Source organism: Marmota monax, unplaced genomic scaffold (genome assembly GCF_021218885.2).
Source record: "Marmota monax isolate L192 unplaced genomic scaffold, Marmota_monax_Labrador192_F-V1.1 WCK01_AAM20220418_F8-fsc00034, whole genome shotgun sequence".
Taxonomy (NCBI): Eukaryota; Metazoa; Chordata; class Mammalia; order Rodentia; family Sciuridae; genus Marmota; species Marmota monax.
In genome coordinates, this window is record NW_026693934.1 from 7,515,788 (window position 1) to 7,534,359 (window position 18,572).

The 18,572-nt window shown below is 39.7% G+C and overlaps 1 protein-coding gene across 1 annotated transcript in view; it reads left to right on the forward strand.

The window, feature by feature from the left end:
- Positions 1–429: 429 nt before the first annotated feature.
- The window catches only part of Mcm6 (minichromosome maintenance complex component 6), a 44,586-nt gene continuing 26,443 nt past the window's right edge, over positions 430–18,572 (forward strand). Inside the window, exons 1-7 of the mRNA XM_046463786.2 lie at positions 430–617; positions 7,767–7,913; positions 10,006–10,116; positions 11,498–11,747; positions 14,850–15,015; positions 15,274–15,419; positions 16,632–16,782. Of these exons, the coding sequence (XP_046319742.1) occupies positions 511–617; positions 7,767–7,913; positions 10,006–10,116; positions 11,498–11,747; positions 14,850–15,015; positions 15,274–15,419; positions 16,632–16,782 (1,078 nt within the window). The 5' untranslated portion in view covers positions 430–510. The remainder of the gene's footprint in view (positions 618–7,766; positions 7,914–10,005; positions 10,117–11,497; positions 11,748–14,849; positions 15,016–15,273; positions 15,420–16,631; positions 16,783–18,572) is intronic.

Here is an 18,572-nt window from a genome sequence, read left to right on the forward strand (position 1 = left end):
CTCTTTGACTCTTATGGAGGGGGGATTCTAACTCTTAGTTTACAGTTTATTTCCTCCAAATGGACCGCTCAAGGAGGTTTGAATCTTAATCACTCTTCTATTTCATACAGCCGTATTCCTACAGTTCACCTAATATCAGTTAAATGACTTTAAGAACATTTTAAAAACCACTCGGACAAAACTAAAGACTTTTTACAGTCTCGAGAAGCCGAAATACCCCCCGGGGCACGATCACACTGCGCAAGCGCAAAGGCAGACCTCTAGCTTTCCGCGTCTTTGCATTTGGCGCGAAATTCGCGCTCAGTGGGCGGGGCTCTGGGCAAAAACGCCATTCATTGGGCAGGTTTGGCGCGAAATCCCCGAGCTCCTACGCGACGATTGGCTCCAGCCGTTCCGACGAGCGAGGGGGCGGGACGGAAGCGGCGGCGGCGCGCGCAAAGCGGCGTCTAGGGAGAAGCGACTCGTGGCGGTATTGGCTTGGCGGTAGCGGTCCCGCGGTAGTAAGCAGCAATGGACCTCGCAGCAGCAGCAGAGCCGGTAGCCGGTAGTCAGCACTTAGAAGTCCGCGACGAGGTGGCCGAGAAGTGCCAGAAACTGTTCCTGGACTTCTTGGAGGAGTAAGTCTCTCGGCGTGCACCCCGGGCCTCCCCAGCCGCCCGCCTCCGGCCCGCGGTCTCCGGGCCGGGCGGGGCCGTGAGGCAGGCGGGTGTTCCGGAACCTAGGGGGTCTCTAGCCGGGGAAGAGCGGCCCCCGCCCCATCTTAGACTCCAGGCCAGGCCTCCAGGAGGAGCCTGGGACCTGTGGTCTGGTTTCATGGGTAAAAGCCTCCTCGATCCCTTGCTCAAACCCCTGTTGCACCCAATGCCTTGTGTTCGGCATTGTGCTTTTATCATTTCATGCTCACAACCTGGGAGGTCTGTGTTTACATGGCCTGGTAACCTTGGGGAAATTCAGGCGCGGTGAGGATGAGCACCTGCCCGCTTGGGCCGCTGGGCTCAGTGGGGTCGATGAGAGGCCGAACTGGCCTTAAGTTCTGGAAGACCCCATCAGACCTCTCCGCCAGAAACCTGGCGCTGCAGGCGCCGTGGGCTCGGATCACTATTGGAGTCTGTGTTGGATGAAAGTAATGGCGTGGACATTGAGGTTGGGTAGGTGCTCAGATAGGTTCTGCCCTGCTTAAAAGTAGCTGAAATACCCCTTGTTTGGGGTTGCAGGCTCCAACCGCACTCGCCTTTTAAAGTTGCCTTGTAGGTTCCTGGCTTCTCATAACTCCCCTCCCTAGCTTACACCGCCCATCTTAACTTTTCTTAGTGCAGATACACCAGTGCTCTCCCTAATGTATGAACTCTGCTGCCTCGAGAGTGAAGTGGTAAACTCTTTGAAATGTCTTATGAATTTCTCTTCATTTTTTAAAAATTGTAAAATATATATTACATAATTTATTTGTTTAACCAGTTTTTAGCTTGCAGTAAAAAAGTGCCAGTAAGTGTGTTCATTGTACAACTACCACATCCATGACCTAAATGCTCTTCAGCTTCCCAAGCTCTGTACCCACTAAAAGGTAACACCCACTCCCTCCTTGTCCTAAGCCCTGGCAACCACACTGTGAATTTGATTACTCTAAGTGCCTCATATAAGTATGTTGTGTGTGGGTTGTTTTTTTTTTTTTTTTTTTTTTGTGGTGCTGGGGATTGAACCCAGGGCCTTGTGCATGTGAGCAAGCACTCTACTAACTGAGCTATATCCCCAGCCCTAAATATGTTTGTATATCTGGCTTATTTCACTTTATTTCATTCAGCATAATGTGTTATAGTTTATATCCTAATTTCTATCCCCCTCGCCCAAATGAAGTCTTACTATGTTGCCAGGCTAGTCTTGAACTCCTGGACTCTGGGGATCCTCCTGTCTCTGCCTCCTGAGTGCTGGAATTGCAGGCATGTGCCACCATACCCAATTTTTTGTTTTGTTTAGTACCAGGGATTGAATCCAGTGGTGCTTAACCAGTAAGCTGTTCTCAGCTCTTTTTAATATTTTATTTAGAGAAAGCATTTTGCTCGGTTACTTTAGGACCTCGCTAAATTTCTGAGACTGGCTTTGAACTTGCAGTGTTCTTGGCTTCATACCCAGTTAAAATTTAATTTTTTTCTTGAGACTGGTGTTGTATGTATATATCACATTTTGCTTATGTATTCATCTGTGAGTGGACACTTGGGTTGCTTCCACTTTTGCCTACTTGAATAATGCTATATTAAGAAGTTTTGCGGGGCTGGGGATGTGGCTCAAGCGGTAGCTCACTCGCCTGGCATGCGTGCGGCCCGGGTTCGATCCTCAGCACCACATACAAACAAAGATGTTGTGTCCGCCGAAAAACTAAAAAATAAATATTAAAATTCTCTCTCTCTCTTTAAAACAAAAAGAAGTTTTGCTATGCTTAAAACCATCATTTAAGGGGCTGGGATTGTGGCTCAGAGGTAGAGCACTCGCCTAGCATGGGCGGGACCCAGTTTGATCCTCAGCACCACATAAAAATAAAGGCATTGTGTTGTATCCATCTACATCTAAAAAAATAAATATTAAAAAAAAGTCATTTAATTTCTGTTTCCAAAATTACATGCCGTAATCCCAGCGGCTCAGGAGGCTGAGGCAGGAGGATCTCGAGTTCAAAGCCAGCCTCACCAACTTAGTGAGGCCCTCAGCAACTTAGCAAGACCTTGTCTCTAAATCAAAATACAAAATAGGGCTGGGCATGTGGCTCAGTGGTCCGGTGCCCCTGAGTTCAATCCCTGGTACCACCACCTTCCCCGCACCCCCACCCCCCCAAATGATTTAATTTCTGTTTCTAGCCAAGTGCAGTGGCTCACACCTGTAATCCCAGCTGCTAGGGAAGCTAAGGCAGAGGACTGTGGGTTCAAAGCCAACCAACCTCAGCAACTTATCAAGAACCAAAGCAGCTTAGCAAGACTCAGTCTCTAAATACAATATAAAAAAGGGTGGTTAAGCACCCCTGAGTCATCCTCAGTAACCCCCAACCCCCAATTTTTTTTCTATTTCCCTGCTACCGGCAATATTCTTCTCAGTCTGACAACTCTTCATCTTTCAAAGCCCGAGTAGACTGTAATCTCATCTACTCCAGAAGCTGATGCAAGAGGATCACAAGTTCCAGGCCAGTCTCTGCAACTTAGTGAGACCCTGTCTCAAAAAAGGACTGGAGATGCAGCTCAATAATAAAGCACTCCTGGTTTCAGTCCTCAGTATGGGGGGCCATGGGAGCCCAGCTAAAGGCTCATCTTTGTGAAATTCTGTAAACCTTTCAGGGATCAAGCACCAATCTGTTCCCTTATGCTTCCAGGGTTCCTACCATTTTCCATATATCTTTACCTGTCAGCCACATAATCTGGAATATGTCCCATTCACAATCAAACTTAGCTACCATATCACCTTACAAAGGTCTTCAGTAAATGTTTCATTTCAACACATAATGTATGTGCCTTCATTTTATCTTGTAGCTAGATGCCACGGATAATGATAAACAAGACAGACCCTATACTTTGTTTAAAAAGTCAACTTGCTCTCACAAAACCAATTTTGGTTTGTCATTGCTTATGGAATAGTCCAAATTCTTCCCTCATTTCTAGTTTCATTATTTATCATCTACACTTCTTCCCATACCTTCTCTGACTTTCCCACATACTTGCAAACATCTATAACCAGTCTTCTACCACCTTTTTCTCTCTAGTTTTTTTATGTCTTTCAAGGCTGAATTCCAATTCCGTTTTTTTAAGCTCTCTTCAATAATAGTAAATTTATTGTGTGTATGTGTGGTGTTGGGGATTGAACCTAGGGCTTCACACATGCTAGACAAGGGCTTTATCACTTAGCTACATCCCAGCCCTCTTAAATTTTATTTTAAGGCAGGGTCTCACAGAGTTGCCTGGGCTGGTCTTAAACTTGCAATCCTCTTGCCTCAGCCTCTGGAGTACTTGAGATTACAGATGCCTGCCATACCACAGCCAGCTAGATACTGTTTCATGTATAGAAGAATCAGAACATGCTGTATTTAGAGAAGGAGTTGATTTTTTTCCTCTAAAGTTAGCCTGTATATTTTGTGGGTGATGGTTTTTCCTGTTTTGTTTGTACTGGGGTTTTATCCCAGGGAAGATCTACCATAAATTGACACCCCTAAACCTTTTTATTTTCGTTTTAAGAATCTTGCTAAGTTGCTGAGGCTGGCCCCAAATTTTTATCCTTCTGCCTCTGCCCCCCAGTTTGCTGGGATTACAGGCATGCACTGCACCCAGCTGCATATTATGTTAAAGAGAATAGAAAGTAACTTTGATATTCTGTTTGGCTTTGGTGAGTTTATGTTTTTGCAGTATTGGGAGTTGAACCCACGGCTTCCCACATGGTAGATAGTACTCTACCTCTGAGCTACATCTGCCCCTGCTTTATTTTGTTTGTATGTGTATTTCCATTTTCCTGAGATCTTAGGCAGTACCATAGTTTTTTTTTTCCCCATAGTAAACAGTTTTTTATTGACTCAGCAGAATCTTTATCACAGTTTTTTTTTCTTTTTTTTTTTTATTGGCACATTATAGTTGGGTGGGATTTGTTGTTACATATTTGTACATACACACAATAGAACAATATAATTTGACCAATATCATTCCCCTGTATTTCCCTTTTCCCTCCCCCAGTCCTTTTCCTCTACTCTACTGATCTCTCTCCAGTTTTCTTGAGAATCTCCTTGTCGCCCCCTACCCACTGGTCTTTCTTTTCCTTTTTCCTCTCTAATTTCTATATATGAAAGAAAACATGACCATTGACTTTGAGTTTGGTTTATTTTGCTTACTATAATGTTCCATCCATTTTCCTGCAAATGACATAATTTCATTTTTCTTTATTGCTGAATAAAACTCCATTTTGCCTGGCTATTGTTTGTATTCTTGATGATTGCCATTTTGACTGGAGATGGAATCTTAGTGCAGTGTTTTTGGTTTTGGGGGCAGGGAAGGGGTAGTTGGGATTGACCCCAGTTACCTTTAACCACTGAGCCACATACCTGGCCCTTTTTTGTATTTTATTTAGAGGCAGGGTCTTGATGAGTTGCTTAGAGCCTGGCTAAGGTGCTGAGGCTACCTTTGAACTCATGATCCTCCTGCCTCAGCCTCCTGAGCCATTGAGATTATAGGTGTGTGCCTCGCTTTCAGTGTAGTTTTGATTTGCATTTCCCTAATTGCTAATGATGTTGAAAATTTTTTCATGTATTCATTTGCCATTTGTATGTCTTTTGAGAAGTGTGCTTGATTAATTTGCCCATTTATTAACTGGGCTACATTTTTGGTGTTTTTCAAGTTCTTGATATATTCTGGATATTAATTCTTTCAGGTGAGATGAATAGCTAACAAAGATCTTTCTCCCTTTCTGTAGGTTCTGTTTCACATCTTAATTGTTTCCTTCGTTGTTCAGGAAGCTTTTTAATTTGATATTATCGTAGTATTTGTTTATTCTAGGCATTATTTCCTGAGCTTTAGGAGTTCTGTTGACAAAGTTGTTGCCTATGCCCACATGTTGGAGTGTTTACCCTATGGTTCCACCCCCTCCAAGAGTTGCATAGTTTCTGATCTAGTTCCTAGGTCTTTGATCCATTTTGAGTTGAATTTTCTGCAGAGAGAGAGATAAGGGTCTAGTCTCATTCTTCTACATATGGATAACCAGTTTTCCCAGCACCATTTGTTAAAAATTCTGTCTTGGAGCTGGGGCTGTGGCTCAGTGGTGGCGCACTTGCCTGGCATGTGTGGGGCACTGGGTTCAATTCTCAGCACCACATATATTAAAAAAAAAAAAAATCTATCAACAACTAAAATATATATATATATGTATATTTTTTTTTTTTTAAATTCTGTCTTATCTCCAGGGTATGTTTTTAGCACTTTTGTCAATGACCAGATAACTGTAGATGTATGGTTTGTCTCTGTCTTCTGTATCTTTGGTCTGTATGTTTTCATACTAGTACTGTGCAGTTTTTGTTACTATTGCTCTGTAGTACAACTAAAAGTCAGATATCTTAATACCTCCAGCATTGGTTTGGCTATTCTGGGTTTTTTATTTTCCAAACAAATTTTAGGGGTTTTCCCCATCCCCACCCCTTTTTCAGTTCTGTGAAGAATTTTGTCAGTATTTTAAGGGGAATTTCATTGATTCTGTACATTGTTTTTAGTAGTATGGCCATTTTAACAATATTAATTCTGCCTCTCCGTGAACATAGAAATCTTTCCATCTTCTTGTGTAGTTCTCAATCAATTTTTTTCTTCAATGTTCTGTAGTTTTCATTGTAGAGGTTTGTCACCTTCTTGGTTAGAATTATTTCTAGTTTTTTGGTTGTTTCACTTTTTTGAGTGGGGTGGGGGGGTAGCCGGGAGGTACTGGAGATTCAACTCAGGGGCACTTGACCACTGAGCCACATCCCTAGCCCTATTTTGAATTTAGAGACAGGGTCTCACTGAGTTGCTTAGCACCTCTCTTTTGCTAAGGTTGGCTTTCAACTCAAGATCCTCCTGTCTCAGCATCTGGAACCACTGGGATTACATTAGAGAACTACTAGGATTATCTGCGTGAGCCTTCATGCCTGGCTGTGAGCCTTCATGCCTGGCTATTTTTTTTAAAGCTATTGTGAATGGAATAGTTTTCCTGACTTCTTTCTCAGCAGATTAATTATTGGTATATAGGAAAGCTATTGGTTTTTTTTTTTTTTAATGTTTTTTTCTTTTAGTTGTAGATGGACACAATACCTTTATTTTATTTGTTTACTTTTATGTGGTGCTGGGGATTGAACCCAGTGCCTCATGCATACTAGGCAAGCGCTCTACCACTGAGCCACAACCCCGGCCCTGAAAGCTATTGTTTTTTGTATGTTGATTTTGTAATCTGCTACTTTGCTGAATTTGTTTATTAGCCCTAGCAGTCTTTTGGAACACATCTCACTTCTGTGGTGTTTCTCCCCACCTTGAAATTTTGTTTTGCAGTGTTAGGGATCCAACCCAGGGCCTTGTTCTTGCTAGATAAGCATTGCACCACCAAGATACAGCTCCAGCCCCTTTATTTCTGCTTCTTAAATATGACTCATCTGTCCATTTTCAAATTTCTTAAGGAAGATGAATCTTTGGGTTTTAAACTTGAATTTTTCAGTGTAACATTTTCTGGTCTTAATTTAAAAAACAATATTTTAAAAAAACAGTATTTGGGGCTGGGGATATAGCTCAGATGATAGAGTGCTTGCCTCGCATACACAAGGCCCTGGGTTCAAACCCCAGTACCACCGCCGCCCCCCAAAAAAAAAAAAAACAAAAAAAAAACAGTATTTGTTTTTCTGGGAGTGAACCCAGGGCTTCACACATGGCATACGAGTTCTGCCACATCCGCAGCCTAGAAAATGTTAAATAAATGTTTAAAGTTAAAAATCTAAAGACTCAATTTTCCTACTATTCCAGACATTGTACAAATCACTTTATAGGCATTCCCTCATTTAATCTTTAATTTAATTAGCAATTTTTTGAGATAAAGTGATGTTTTGATTTTTTTAAAAAATAGCAAAAAGAAAGTTTAAAAAGGTAAGTAACTTGCCTCAAGTTGCAGAACTACTAAACAGGGACCTGTCTGATCCTAAAGCCGATAATCTTTAGCCAATTCATTGAATTTTCAGGCATGCAGTGCAGATTCTTATTTACTGCCTAGTTCCTCATTTAAATCTGACCCACATATATCTTCAGATTCCAGAGCAGCGATGGAGAAGTTAAGTACTTGCAGTTGGCAGAAGAGCTAATTCGTCCTGAGAGAAACACACTGGTTGTGAGTTTTGTGGACCTGGAGCAATTTAACCAACAACTTTCCACCACCATTCAAGAAGAGTTCTATAGGTATATTTTTTGTTAATCTTCATTACTTTGAATAGGGATAGAGCCTGGGAAGCCAGCTCCTTTTGGACTGGAAGTGTTCACTTTGAGGCAGAAAGGCAGCTGTCACAGTTATTTCTTTGCAAATAATAAAGGCAGTGCTCTGAACTTAATGTAGGCTTTTGTGGAGCTAATCTTTTTTTCGTGTTCATTTTGCTTTCTGTATAGTTTTTTAAATAGGAGAACTGTATTTACTTTTTTTTTTCTTTTAATTGAAATGATTTGTCACTATGTTGCCCAGACTAGCCTTGAACTTCATGGTTCAAGCATTCTTGCCTCAGACTTCCAGAGCAGCTGGGACTATAGGCATGCACCATTGTGTCTGGCTTAAGGATATCTTTATAGTAATGAGGTTGTGCTTGTTCCCTTAATGTTTAATTTTTTTGGCTAAATCATCTGTATGTCTGTAATCCTCCCACTAATGAAAACCACCATTAGGATCTACTAAAACAAAGTTTCAAAGGCCTTCCAAGTCTGCAAGTGCAGAGTTTTGTTTAGAATCTCATTGTATTTTTTAATAATAATTATGTTTTTAGTCATAGATGACACGATACCTTTATTTTATGTGGTGCTGAGATCGAACCCAGTGCCTCACACGTACTAGGCAAGCACTCTGCCACTGAGCTACAGCCCCAAGAATCTTGTTGTATTTCGATGTCTTTAATAGTATTAACATTTTTTTATGCCATATAAAATTCTTTGAAAACATTTAATGAGTGTGATATCTATTGGTAGAAATACTATGTTTAGACATTTATGTTTAGTAACTTAGGCTGACTTTTATATATATCACAGTTGGTAGAGTGCTTGTCTGGCATGCACAAGACCCTGGGTTCAATCCCCAGCACCACCACCAAAAAAAAAAAATTGAGCAGGTCATGGTGGTAGATGCCTATAATCCTATTGACTCGGAAAGCTGATGTAAGATCTCAAATTTCAGGCAAGAATGGACACTATAAGGAGATCCTGTCTTGACATTAAAAAAAAAAAAAGGCTGGGGATATAGCTCATTGGTGGAGCACTTGCTGAGCAAGCACATGGCCCTGAATTCAATCCCATTACCACTAAGAAAAAGGGGCTGAGGAAATAAGCAGCATAGTTTGTTGTGAAAACATGCAGAGGAAAACTTGCATTGACAAGCGACAGAAAAATCAGATTGAAGTAGAAGCAGCTGTGCCATACCTTCTGTATAAGCCGTGCTTCAGTTTTCTCTCTTGAAAGGAGCTCTTTTTTCAGAGGGCTTTCAGAACTCACTACTTAAACAAACCAAGCTGCAACAGCCTTTGGGAACTCAGATCAAAAGACCCACTTCAGTTAAATAGAACGTTTCTGCCAGTTTGCTCTCACATCAGGACATAACTTCTTCCCTGTCTTCTTGCAACTTTATTAATCAAGGATGAAACCAACCTGGGTTCGATGGTGTACACCTGTAATCCCAGCAGCTCAGGAGACTGAGGCAGGAGGATCAAAAATTCAAAGCCAACCTCAGCAAGGGCGAGGCGCTAAGCAACTCAGTGAGACCCTGTCTCTAATTAAAATACAAAAAAAGAGCTGGGGATATGGCTCAGTGGTTGAGTGCTCTTAGTTCACTCCCCAGTACCCAATGCCCCCCCCCAAAAAAAAAAAAAAGGAAACCAAAAATATACTAGGACTTAGCACACCAAAAAGAATGCTGCTTTACTAGATTGTAAACAGACCAGAGAAAACTCACAGTATTGAGCATAAAACTGGCAGGGTGATTGTTTAGGTTGAGTCACCTTGGACAGAGAAGTGATCTGCAGTATGATTGCTGTATAATGAAAGACAATAGATAGTCAGGTACAGCATTTTATCTTTGATGTTTCTATTTATGGTGGGACAACAGAGGATTGAAAGAGGCTCCTAAACCCAAATTAAATAGAAGGTTCCTGCACAGGTAAGTTCCATGGCTTGATTGGGACCAGATGAAATTACTTAGCTGTAGGCAAGCGTGAAAAGGGAAAGACGCCTTGCCGGTAGGACTCTAAAATGTCAGTTGTCTTTGTTTTTTTTTTTTGTTTTGTTTTGTTTTTTCCAGAGTCTACCCTTACTTGTGTCGGGCCTTGAAAATCTTTGTCAAAGACCGAAAAGAGATCCCTCTTGCCAAGGATTTTTATGTTGCCTTCCAGGACCTTCCTACTAGACACAAGTAAGAAACCCTTTGGAAGAAAAGGAATTTACCAGTAGTGTACATGACAGTAATCAGTTAGAAAAGTTGGGAGATTGCCTAAATCTGCTGTTAGTTGGCTTAATGTCACATGAATCACTCTTACTTTGCTAAGCCTCACTTTTCTCATCTATAAAGTCTTTTGGCTTAGGTTTTCTACCAAATCATGCAAAAAGATGGATTTGTTGCTGTAACATTTTTTACACCTAGTGGTGACAAGAATTGTTATAGAGAGTATTTATAAATTGCTATAGTACCAGGAGGATACTGGGATGTTAGTAGATCACATGCCTAGTATATGCCAAGACCCTGGGTTTGATCCCCAGCCCCATGTATATACATATATACATACAAACATAAATAAATATAATACCAGGAAGGAAAAAAGTTTTTCATACACATTTTGTAGAAAGTTGGCTTTTAAAAGAGTTCTGTCCAGTTACCCTGAAAGTTTAGTGTTGGAGAAACATGTTTTTCTTTAGAGATGGCATAGGAAGTAAGTGAAGTGAACCAAATGCTTAAGATTGTCACATTTTTAGGGCACCATTTAGGGAATTTGGGAGAAAAGATTGGTCAAGTGATAAAAATGCGAAAACTCAGAACAATTGCAGAAGTGCATGAATCTTATAACACTCTAAAGCTTAAATTCATAACTTTCAACCATCCCTTTAGTGGTTACTTAAAGAAGAAATTTACTGGAAGAAGCTGAAGTGATATGTTTTGAGAACTTAATTTTTCAAAATCACTTAAAAATTACCACATTATTTCACGTAAAATGAATTTGTAAGGTAAAGGAAGTGTTTTGAACTTCTAAGTATAAACTATTTTCCCATGATAACTTTGTTATGAAAATATACTTTTTTTTTTTTTAGCAAATTGTAGGTAAGCAAAAGATGGGTTTGCATATAAAACAGTGGGATCATTCTGTTTTACAATTTTTAATTTTTATTTATTTAGTTTTTCATATTCATTTATATATTTTCATGAATTTGTGTATATTATATAATTTAGGAATGGGCATGTTCACTAAATTATTTGTCGTTTGATGTTTCCTGAGAAGGATAATTTATCATTGGATACTTTCATTAAAATAAAAAATTGGGGGATTTCCCATACGGAGAAGTTGAGCCAGGCCCAATGGCACATATCTTTAATCCCACTGGCTCACAGGTGGAGGAGGCAGAATTACAAGTTCAAAGCCAGCCTTAGTAACTTAGCGAGGCCGTGTCTCAAAAAAAAAAAAAAAACACAGGCTGGGGATGTGGTTCAGTGGTTAAGTACCCTGGGTTCAATCCCTAGTATAGGGAAAAAAAATGTAATTGAGAAGTAGGTATTTATTAATGAAACACTTATCTTTAAACAGAATTCGAGAACTCACCTCATCCAGAATTGGTTTGCTCACTCGAATCAGTGGGCAGGTGGTGCGGACTCACCCAGTTCACCCAGAGCTTGTGAGCGGAACTTTCTTGTGCTTGGACTGTCAGACAGTGATCAAAGACGTAGAACAGCAGTTCAAATACACACAGCCAAATATCTGCCGAAATCCAGTTTGTGCCAACAGAAGGAGATTCTTGCTGGATACAAATAAATCAAGATTTGTTGATTTTCAGAAGGTATTTATTTACTTGTGTTTAGACTGGATTCAGTCTATGCTATTTAGTAATTCACTCTGGGGCCCTTGAAATAGCTTATTTGTAGTAAGAGTGACTTCAAGGGGCTGGGATTGTGGCTCAGTGGTAGAACGCTTGCCTAGCATGCATGAGGCACTGGGTTCGATCAGAACCACATAAATGTAAAATAAAGATATTGTGTCCATCTAAAACTAAAAAATAAATGTTAAAAAAAAAAAGTGACTTCAAATTTAAGCCCCAAACTCTTAATGTAAATTTTAATTGTCAGTATACAATTGTGTTTTAAGGGCTGGGGATGTGGCTCAAGCGGTAGCGCGCTCGCCTGGCATGCGGGCGGCCTGGGTTCGATCCTCAGCACCACATACAAACAAAGATGTTGTGTCCGCCGAAAACTAAAAAATAAATATTAAAAAATTCTCTCTCTCTCTTTAAAAAAAAAAAAAATTGTTTTAAAGTTTAATGACTTAGATTAGAAGTTCCTTCAGATTGTGACAAAATTTGTCAAAAAATAACCAATAACTATTATTATAAGCTGCATTTAAGAAAGCTTTGGAGGTAGCAACTTGTTAGTATAAAACTTTGAATTTGGTGGATAGAAAGGGTGAAAGCCTGAGTGAAAATTCAGCAGACTAGCATGGAAGCAGTGAGGATTATCATGATTGTAGGAGAAGAGCTGGGTTGGAGATGATCTGAGAGATGATTTGATACGAGGCCTGAAGATACTTAGATTTTTACATTTTAGACTGAGAAGTTTAGGTCTGTGTTGTTAGGGATTGAAGCCAGTGCCTTGCACATGATAGGCAAGTGTTGTACCATTGAATTAGGTCCCTATCCCCTAGGTCTATCCTTTTTTTTTTTTTTTAATATCTTTATTTATTATTCATTTTTATGTGGTGCTGAGGATAGAACCCAGGGTCTCACACCTGTGAGGCAAGTGCTTTACCACTTAGCTACAGTCTCAGCACTCCCCTAGGTCTATCTTGATAAGCAGTGTGAACATATTTTGTTGTGGATGTGGGGGAAGGTATGTGTTTGGGGTGATTTTTTTTGTTTGTTTTTTTACATGGACACAATATCTTTGTTTTTTGTTTGTTTGTTTGATGTGGTGTTGAGGATTGAACCCAGTGCCTCACATATGAGGCAAGCGCTTTGCCACTGAGCCACAACCCCAGCCCTGTGTTTTTGGTTTCTTACGGAAGCTTAATGGGACAGTGGTATATGGTATTTAACAGAAACTAGTAGATAGTTGTCTGGGTAAGAGGTGATGGATGATAATAAGAATGAAGACAAATTAAAATCTCAGCAGCGTTTATGCAATATGGAATATGAAAAAAAAGTTACAGCAGCTCAAGAATGGAGAATGGGGCTGGAGATGTGGCTCAAGTGGTAACGCGCTCGCCTGGCATGCGCGGGGCGCTGGGTTCTATCCTCAGCACCACATAAAATAAAATAAAGATGTTGTGTCCACTGAAAACTGAAAAATAAATATTAAAAAATATTCTCTCTCTTTCTCCCCCCCCCTCTCTAAAAAAAAAAAAAAAGAATGGAGAATGATCAGAGTAAAATAATTAATAATAAGGGGTTTTTTGTTTGTTTATTCAATTAGTTTTTAGTCCTTAGTTTTCTTATGTTAACCTGAAAGTTTATAAGAAGCATATGTTCTACATCAGCTTTGGGTAAGAGGTGCTTTATAGTTTTCAAAGATGATATAACAATCAAAGTATGAATCTAGGTTGGGTGTTGGTTTGCGGGGTGGGGGGGAACCTCAACTGTAATACAGGATATTTTGATAATTGGAAACAATTGAAGATGGACTAGATAAGAGGAGATAGTATGTAATTTTATGGAATTGAGTACTATTAATTCTCTGGGTTGTGTTAATGGTAGTATGGCTATATAGGAGATTGTCTTTATTCTCAGAGATGAATGCTAAAATATTTAGCCTTGAAGTTATTTGATGTTTATAACTTTCAAATATTATAATTGAAAATATGTATAGCTACATAGGTAATGTTGACAATCAACGGGTTGAAGTAGAGGATATAAAAGTATATTGGAACATGCTTATAATCCCAGTGACTCAGGAGGCTGATGCAGGAGAAGCACAAACTTGAGGCCAGCCCCAGCAAATTTATTGAGGCCCTTATAATCAACTTAGTGAGAAGAGCTAGTAATGTGGCTCAGTGGTTGAGCACCCCTGGGTTCAATCCCTGTTACCAAAAATAGAAGTATATTGGAAAGTTTTTATAAAATTCCTTTGCAAAGTTTTAGGGAGAAGATGAATCAGAACAGAGTCGGGGGGCGCATCGTATTGGATATTGAATCTGGGCGTGCTCTACCACTCATATACATCTCCAGCCCTTTTTATTTTTTCATTTTTTTGAGACAGGATCTTGCTAAGATGCTGAGGTGGGCTTCCCAATTTGGAATTCTCCTGTCATGGCTTCCTGAGTAGCTAGTATTAACAGGCATGTACCACTGCATGCATCTGATAGTCATTTTGAACAGGGAAATTTTGAGGGTGATTGAACTCGGGGCACCCAACCACTGAGCCACATCCCCAGCCCTATTTTGTATTTTATTTAGAGACAGGGTCTCACTGAGATGCTTAGTGCCTTGCCCTTGTTTAAAGTGCTGGGGTTGAACCCAGGGCCTTGTGCATGCAAGGCAGGTGCTTTACCAACTGAAGAAAATCCCCAGCCTTTTTATTTTTAAAATATCTCTGTAGTTGTAGATGGACACTAATACTCTTTTTTTTTTTTTTAATGTGGTGCTGAGGATCAAACCCAGTGCTTCACACATGCTAGACAAGCACTCTACCACTGAGCTACAAATTCAGCCCCTAAATATTTGTCTTTCAAGGGATTTTTAGTAGGGGTAATCCAAAGAATTTTAGGGTAGAGTTTTTGGTTTTGGTTTCTTTGTGTTTGGATAGAGAATTTTAAAGTGAAAGTTGGGACATGTCAAAAGTCCACAAAGAGTAAGATCATTTAGAATTCTGCCAGTGTTTGTGTCATTAACTTTAGATTACATGGTGCATGAAAGGGATCTCTTCTCATTCTTGGCTGTTTACTTTTGTTATAGGTTCGTATTCAGGAGACTCAAGCTGAGCTTCCCCGAGGAAGTATCCCCCGCAGTTTAGAAGTAATCTTGAGGGCTGAAGCTGTGGAGTCAGCTCAAGCTGGTGACAAATGTGACTTTACGGGGACACTGATTGTCGTGCCTGATGTCTCCAAGCTTAGCACACCAGGTGGTAATCTATGGCTCAAATTTAACAAATTCTTGGTTACCTGAACTGCAAGGTATTCAACTTCTCTTCTTTTTGGCTGCCAATCAAAGGAGAAACAAAAAAGTGTGATGAGAATAAAAAATTGATTTTCCTACAATATTGGCTATTCTGAATGTTTCCAAAGTTTATAAGGAAATTATATTTATATCTGATTTATATGAGCAGTATTAGTTCCCAGCACCTATAGTATTTGAAATGGCCTATCATTTAATCTTTCAGGAGCACGTGCAGAAACGAATTCCCGTGTCAGTGGTGTTGATGGATATGAGACAGAAGGCATTCGAGGGCTCCGGGCCCTTGGTGTTAGGGACCTGTCTTATAGGCTGGTCTTTCTTGCCTGTTTTGTTGCACCAACTAACCCAAGGGTGAGTCTTTTTTGCATGCTGGAGATTGAACCCAGGGTCTTGCTAGGCAAATGCTCTTAACACTGAGCTACATTCCTCATGGTGAATCTTAATAAAATGCCAGAGCTTGACAAACAGCTCGCTTGAGGCTGCTGCAATTTAATATGCTTCTAAAACATCTGAGTTATCTAGTCAGTATAAAAGTCTAAAGGGTTGGGTTGATGTTGATTCTTCAGTATTAAAACCAAATCTTTTCCAGGCTGGGGATGTGGCTCAAGCGGTAACACGCTCGCCTGGCATGCTCTGGGTGCTGGGTTTGATCCTCAGCACCACATAAAAATAAAATAAAGATGTTGTGTCCATCGAAAACTGAAAAATAAATATTAAAAAAAATCTTTTCATGTCTTTCTGACGTTGAGGAGAAGCCTTATTGTTTTCATACATTTTGAGGGTAATGGCATGTATTATCCATGTTTTTTATTTTGTGTAAGTATTATAGTTCCTCTGACATGCTCCGTGGAGAACGTACTGATAAAAAGACTTAGTAACCTGGGAAGTAAAGTAAATTGCTATTTCTGAGAGTGGTGGATTTCTGGCAGTATTATTTAGTTAATTCTGTGTCTTGAAATGGAAACGGGTTTGGGAAAAATAGTCCAATCCAAAAAAGAATAGGAAAATAATCTAGTACTGAAAAAGAAAAAAGAACATAATATTCTTTGATTTTGTTTTCTTTTTCATATCAGAGATTAACATTCAACTATGTCTCATCTCTTGAGCATCCAGATACATTTATAGAGGGCTATAAAACAATTGTGGTAGCTTTTTTTGTTTCGACTCACTTGACAAATGTCAACCTTAAGTAGTTTCATTAACTGAAGCTTACTAGTTAGGGAGTTTTTGTTTTGGGGGTGTTTTGTGCTGCTGGGGATAAAAACCTCATACTTGGTAAGTACTCCACTGCTGAGCTATATCCTAGCTTTATTTAATTTTAATTCTTGGGCTGTCCTCCAATTTGCAATCCTCCTGCCTCAGCCTCCCAAATAGCTGGGATTACAGATGTGTGCCACCGTGCCCACCTTGATTTTTGCTTTTTTTTTTTTCTTCAAACCTTTCTATTTGATAAATTGTGAATTTGACCTTCTGAGCTATATTTTATTTGTAGTAGTTTGTTTTCCTTTTCATTGTTTTGGCCACTTCTATACTAATATATTTTCCTTTTTTTCTCCACCTTAGTTTGGAGGGAAAGAGCTCAGAGATGAGGAACAGACAGCTGAGAGTATTAAGAACCAAATGACTGTGAAAGAGTGGGAGAAAGTGTTTGAAATGAGTCAAGATAAAAATCTATATCACAATCTTTGTACCAGCTTGTTTCCTACTATACATGGTAAGAGTTATATCTATTTGTGCACAAACTTGAAATCTAATTATTACAAAGAGCAGCATTTAATTTTTTAAAGTACATAGATCAGAAGATAAAGGTTTCTAGTGGGCTTAGAACGGGTTATTTACAAAAGGACAAATACAATTTCACTACGCGAGGTCTAGACATTCTAGAAGTAGGCAAATTCATAGAGACAAAGTGGAATAGAAATTATCAGGGGCTGGGGGCACGTGGGAAATGAAGAGTTTTTCAAAGAACAGAGTTTCTATTTGGGATCATGAAAAAAATTCTGGAAAGGGGTAGCAGTAAGTTATTCAAATAAAGTATTTAATGCCGGGCTGGGGATGTGGCTCAAGTGGTAGCGTGCTCGCCTGGCATGCGTGCAGCCCGAGTTCGATCCTCAGCACCACATACAAAGATGTTGTGTCCGCCGAAAACTAAAAAATAAATATTAAAATTCTCTCAAAAAAAATAAAATAAACATGTATTAAAAAAAGTATGTAATGCCCTTGAACTAACTATATACTTAAGTGGTTACAATGGTAAATTTTATGTTATGTATATTTTGCCACAATTTTAAAAGAAAATCAATTTTTTCTGGCCTTATGGCCAAACTGCTATATTCCAATACACTAAACTAATCTGGGCTTGCTTTACTAAAATTTTCATACATTTCATGAAATTTCATGATGCTTTTGGTTACTTGTATTATCTATGCTTTTGGCAGTTTTCTTTTGTGTTTTTCTGACTCTTAATTGCTAGCTGTCACCGTTAGTCATTATATCCCCTTCTTGTGTTGAAGGACATGAATAAATTTGGGGGCCTGAAGTTTTACCCTTGAATTAGTCTATCCCTGCCTTCCATATAAAGTTGGGGTTATGGAAAGAACTGCTGAAATTATGGGTATTTCTCTTAGGTATAGGTGTAACCTTTTTTTTTTTTTTTTTTTTCCTGTTTGATCAGTGGAACAACTGAACCCTTTTATGTTAATTCTTCATGGATTTTAGAGTATCCTCTCAAATGGAGTGGGTGTCACCATTTTTGTGTTTCTCCCTTCCTCCCATAAGTAATCTCTTGTTATAAAACTCAAATTTAGTGAGTTAAAACAGTACTGGTTCATGGTTCAAGAATCTGGGAGCACCTTAGCTGGGTGATGCTACTTCAGGGTCTTTCATCATGAGGTTGCAGTTAAGATGTCAGCAGGTGGGCTGGGGATGTAGCTCAGTTGGTAGAGTGCTTGCCTTACATGCACAAGACCCTGGGTTCAATCCTCAGCACCACAAAAAAAAAAAAAAAAGGATGTCAGCAGGGCCTGTAATCATTGACTAGGGCTGGAGATGCCACTTAACAAGGGGGCTCACTCAGATGACTTCCAGTTAATGCTAATTGTTAACTGGCCGTGTCAGTTCCTTCCCATATGAATCTTCCCAGTAGGGCTGTTTTGATTATCTTCACAGCACAGCAGCTTGCTTCTTCCAGAGCACATGGTCCAAGAGAGTAAAGCAAGGAGGAAGCAAAATGCCATCAAAGACCTAGCCTCAGAAGTTCCAGACTTTTACTTCCACCATAAGAATTTGTTAAAATGAAGTCACTAAGTCCATCCCCCACTCACAGGAAGGTGAATTGGATTCCATCTCTTATAATGAGGTGTGTCAAAGAATTTGTGATGTGTTTAAAACCACCACACCCTCAACACATTTTCTTCCATGTAAGTCACAGAAGTAAGTTCATGGAATGGATTTTCCCCCCTGTACTGGGAATTGAAATCACCTACAGATGCACCCCAGCCCCGA